The sequence below is a fragment of the Anneissia japonica genome, unplaced genomic scaffold (assembly GCF_011630105.1).
Source record: "Anneissia japonica isolate Jap-2015-1 unplaced genomic scaffold, ASM1163010v1 scaffold4546_len68480_cov126, whole genome shotgun sequence".
NCBI classification, from domain to species: Eukaryota; Metazoa; Echinodermata; class Crinoidea; order Comatulida; family Comatulidae; genus Anneissia; species Anneissia japonica.
This window is the reverse complement of record NW_022744825.1, coordinates 61,822-66,482: the sequence shown is the minus strand read 5'-3', so window position 1 is coordinate 66,482 and position 4,661 is coordinate 61,822. Positions and strand designations below refer to the sequence as shown.

Here is a 4,661-nt window from a genome sequence, read left to right as displayed (position 1 = left end):
CCCCCACCCCCCCATCGGCCAAAGCTCGTCGGACAGCCGGAACAAAAAAAAAAAAAAAATAGGCCTAGTTTTTCCATCACAGCCACTTCCGGCCATCTAGAAGTCCCAATTTTTTTATAAATCTTGTTTTTGGAGGAGGGGACACCCCCTCCATACCCACCTCCGGCTCGGCCATTCGGCTCTCAGATAACGCTGCGCACTATAGTTACACCCATAAATACTTAGCCCCCCCCCCCAATCGGACATCTTAGCCCCACCATAAATAATATCCTAGAGCCGCAACTATAGCTATGGCTACGATAAACACAGTCAATGCAAAATTTCCGTTAGGATGTTCACCCTCTTGCTGACTACTACCGGTTCTCTTCAACTTAGCGGTGCGATCTTTCTTGTTGAGTACTACGGGAGGTTGTTTTGATCTGTAACCACGTGACTGGATATTTGCTGACGAACTGCAAGAAAATGAAAAATAAAATGGGGATAAATCCTAAAGAAAGTAAGCAATCTTTGGGATTAAATTATTACAAAAATAATGAATGTTATTGTTAGGGGTACTATTTCAGAAAAATACTCACATATATCTAATAAACAATTAAAAAGAATTAAAGTAAACTAATATTTAATCATATTCTCAGAATAATTTCTCTAGTTAACAGCATCAGTGGCAAATTCCCGGTACGATTAAAATCAAAACTGTAATGGTTTTGTCTACAGAAGTTTGTGCTTCAATCAGGTCATTCTATTTTTCACCCCTCTCCCATATTTAGACAAAGTAAAGGCCTGTTCACACTATGACAATAAAATAGTTTTTACTACTACGATTTTATCGTTTTCCCATGATTATGACATATATCATTTGATATGATTTATGAATATATGTTTCATCGTATGCATCATAAGTCGTTAAATCCTGCTCTAGTGTGAAAACATCATATTTCTTTTATTTTCTACAGTATGTGAAAATTTTTTTTTTTTCATTTTCATTTTCATTTATCTATGCTTATGGCACCTAGATGACTGGAAATGGCATGCTCAGACTTAACTTTGAATATAATTTTCTTTTTTCTTTTCCATTTTGCTTTATAGTTTTGAAAAATTAAGAGGACCCAGGACGGATGGGTCCCCCTTGAATCTGCCACTGGGAATATCAAAACGTACCAATATGAGGAAAAGTGTTTATACGTAGAAATATCACTTACGACTGTGCTTTTGATGCAGTTGACTTAGCTGCTGTGAGTAAATTAGGCTTTTCGATAGGCTTTCGTTTACGTGATGCACCCTTTTCTTGCGCATTTTTTTTAACTTTCCCTATTGATGCAGTTGACTTAGCTGCTGTGGGTAAATTAGGCGTTTCGATAGACTTTCGTTTACGTGATGCAACCTTTTCTTGCGCACTTTTTAGAACTTTCCCTATACGATTTTTAGGCATCACTCTTTGGGGTTGAGGTGTGACTGTTCTATGGAATAAACTGACCAAATTTTCTTTATTAGATCTGTCGACATCATCAATCATAACCTGTCGCTGTAAAAAAAAAAAAAAATTAAAATATTTAAAGGGTGTCCAGATAATTGTTTTCATGAAAATTAACTGATGATTATTATTAAAATACAGACTAAAAATAACAATTATTAATTAATTTAATATTTAGATGACCTCAATAATATAGGCCTATAAAATTTCAATTAATAATAAAAATTTCTGGCTTTATTACAAAAAACTGAATATTAATATTTACTGTATAAATTAGGCAGTGGCTAGGAATACGGTACTGTACGCTATCGCAGTAATGGTGAGTGTTCCTAGCTGCTGCTAACTCCAACCTTTGTCATTACCAAGATAGCGTAGGTACTGTACTGCACCTCAAGACCCATGCCTCATATTATAATGTAATACCCTTGCTGCTATTACAGTGATTTTAAGTGAAATAATAAATATTAAATATTATTCAACAGACATAAATACAGTACTGTATATTAAAATGTAAAAAATAATAGCAAAAGAGAATTAAAACTGAAATATAATTTACATCATGCTTGCATCATCTTTTAGACTTTATAAAACGGCGAAAAAAACCAAAACGGCAACACTTTTAGACCAGAACGGCATGGTCCAAAACGGCAATAAGTCAAAACGACAAGACCAAAATGGCAATGAAAGTGTACAACAATAAGTGAAAATGAGGCTAAATTGTCATAGAAGTAAAAAATGTGAAAGAACATTAATAATAATAATAATAATAATAGTATAACATACAAATGTAATAGTAAAAAAAGATGGGGGAAATCACAATATTAAAGCAGTAAAAATTTAAATAATTGAAACTTTAAAATACAGACAAAATAAGGCTAAACAATGTCTAAAAGTAAAAAAGCACGAAAGAAAAAAAAGAATAACAACATTAATAATAATAAAAATAATAATAATAATAAAAATAATAATAGAGATGATAAAACAACAATACAACATAAAAATTCAATAGTACAGTAAGAAGAAAGTGGATATATTTACGTCGCCGTAAACAAATCTGAAAAACGATATATTCACGTAAAATAGAGAGCGCATGCGCAGTCACACTTCAATAACCTGCATTATCGGTCACGTAAATTTATTGCTTTTGGCTAAATGTACGTTGGGTTCAACTTTCAGGACTTAAAATTAGCGTAAATTTTTACATGTTAAATTACATTAACTTGAACAAACATTAACTTGAACAAACATCGTATGTCTACGCCGAATTATGCAAATCCCAACACGCTGATTGGTCGACTTGGCTTTACCCTACCCTTAAAACCTAACTCTGCCTATCTTAATGCACTAAAGCATGACGTAAGATCGGCGTAGATGAAGCCACTTTTGTTTTAAACATATTTTGTTTTAGGCCTATTTTAAATCACAGGATTTTCAGTTAGTAAACAAAGAGACATACCTTTCCTGTTTTGCACACTAATCTACCAGACAATAATTCAGCTGCTCTCAGTTATTACCTGTTCTAGGCCTAGGAAAGTGTAGGCCTAATGCAGAACTAGGAAGGTAGACACCAACCAGCAGCATCGAGCATTGCTTTCGTCTCGAGGTAGCCTGTTGTTGTTGGCTGACAGTGTTTTGCGGAATGCCCAGCCAGAACAGAGAGACTGGCCTGAATAAATTTTTCAGCCACATAACATCAACAACGAAAAAAATGATACTCCTACCTGTTGTAAAATATGAATTAATGATTCTTCTGATAAGTTCTCTGGATTTAATAAATTGGATAATTCTGAGTCACTTTCTTCTGTAACGTTTGTCATCGTTGCGGCTCATCTGTAGAGAAAGCAACATATGGATCAACAAATCAGTGTGACCACTGGGAAAAATCATTCCAAAAATCCCAAGATTTAATAAAAAGTTAACAAAAAACCCCAAAACTCCAATGTGTCATAACATTCCCAAGATCTTGAAGGAAACTCATGGAGGTATTAATAACTTCATGGTAAACCCCAAGCAGTGTATTAATACCTCCATGGAAAGCCCCAAGTAGTGTATTAATACCTGCATAGTAAACCCCAAGCAGTATTCACGGTGAACAAAACAAGCAGGATATTTATGTCATAGACTTTTTTCATTCGTCTTTCTTTTCCTGCGGTGGTGCATGTTGAAAAGCAACGATTGAAAAGTAACGACTGGACGCAGGGTCCCAGAACGCCGCTTCAGCGGCGTGTGTGAAACACAACTCAGAGTCAGAAGTAGAACGTGAAATTTTGATACAGTTTCGTAGTCAGATTTGCGAGAAAAACTTCAGCTGCCTCCCAGCGGGAGCTGTAATTTGTATGGCAAGGAGATGGTGCTACCCTTAATTCGTATTAAGGGAATTTACGCCCACAAACCTTGTAGTTAATAATATTTTGGTTATAATAGAAAATTTTTATTTTTTTGTGACGTCACACTCACAATATAGTTAGCATGCATACGTCATAAGCTAGATTATATCACCATTTCCTGGCAAGGCAAACTTTCCCGGCGTGCTTTTTTCATGGATAAACAAACACCACTCCTTTGCACATGGATGCCTTGCCTAGCTAGGACTACAAGAGGCGCATTGTTAGCATTGTATAATACATCTTCAACTGAATCATTCTTAGTTATTTTATTTTTCTTATTTTAATTTATTTCTTTCGAAAGTTTACTTTCTATCACATATGATTGCACTGTCTACTTTTAGGCCTAGGCCTAGTCTTATTATGCCTCATTGTCCCCCGCTACACAGTACATCTGTAGGCTAGCCCCCCCCCCCCCCGCTACATTACAGACGTTTGCTAGGCATTTGCTAAGCAACACAACGTGATTGCATCTTCCTTCCCAGGTGTTCATGTAACATTTGCATGTTGTTAGCTAACCAGTTGTGTGTATTCCTTTGTGGAAATAAGTACCGCGGTGTACTCATTGGCTATGTTCTCACCATAGAGATATTTAATAGCTCTATGGTTCTCACACTACAGCTAACGGTTAGCAAGATCCAGATCCTGCTAACCGTTAGCGTACGTGTGATTGGTTGATGATAGAGAAACGCGCTCAACTTGCTAACCGCCGGCGATTTTTTTTTCCGTACGAAACATTTACATGAAAATCCACTCGGGCCGTCTCGGCTGAATCGACCCGAAAATCTCATTGCAGAATTCAGGAG

General features: G+C 36.0%; 1 protein-coding gene across 3 annotated transcripts in view; it reads right to left on the bottom strand.

Moving 5' to 3' along the window:
• Positions 1-211: 211 nt before the first annotated feature.
• The window catches only part of LOC117119728 (ashwin-like), a 5,249-nt gene continuing 799 nt past the window's right edge, over positions 212-4,661 (bottom strand). The window contains exons 1-4 of one of the 3 annotated variants that reach the window (XM_033264575.1): positions 3,530-3,790; positions 3,193-3,301; positions 1,200-1,522; positions 212-452 (exon numbers count right to left, since the gene is read on the bottom strand). In XM_033264575.1, the coding sequence (XP_033120466.1) occupies positions 248-452; positions 1,200-1,522; positions 3,193-3,288 (624 nt within the window). In that variant the 5' untranslated portion in view covers positions 3,289-3,301; positions 3,530-3,790 and the 3' untranslated portion in view covers positions 212-247. Of the gene's footprint in view, positions 453-1,199; positions 1,523-3,192; positions 3,506-3,529; positions 3,791-4,661 lie in introns of those variants that run through there. The other 2 variants (XM_033264577.1, XM_033264574.1) reach the window with 2 other exon arrangements.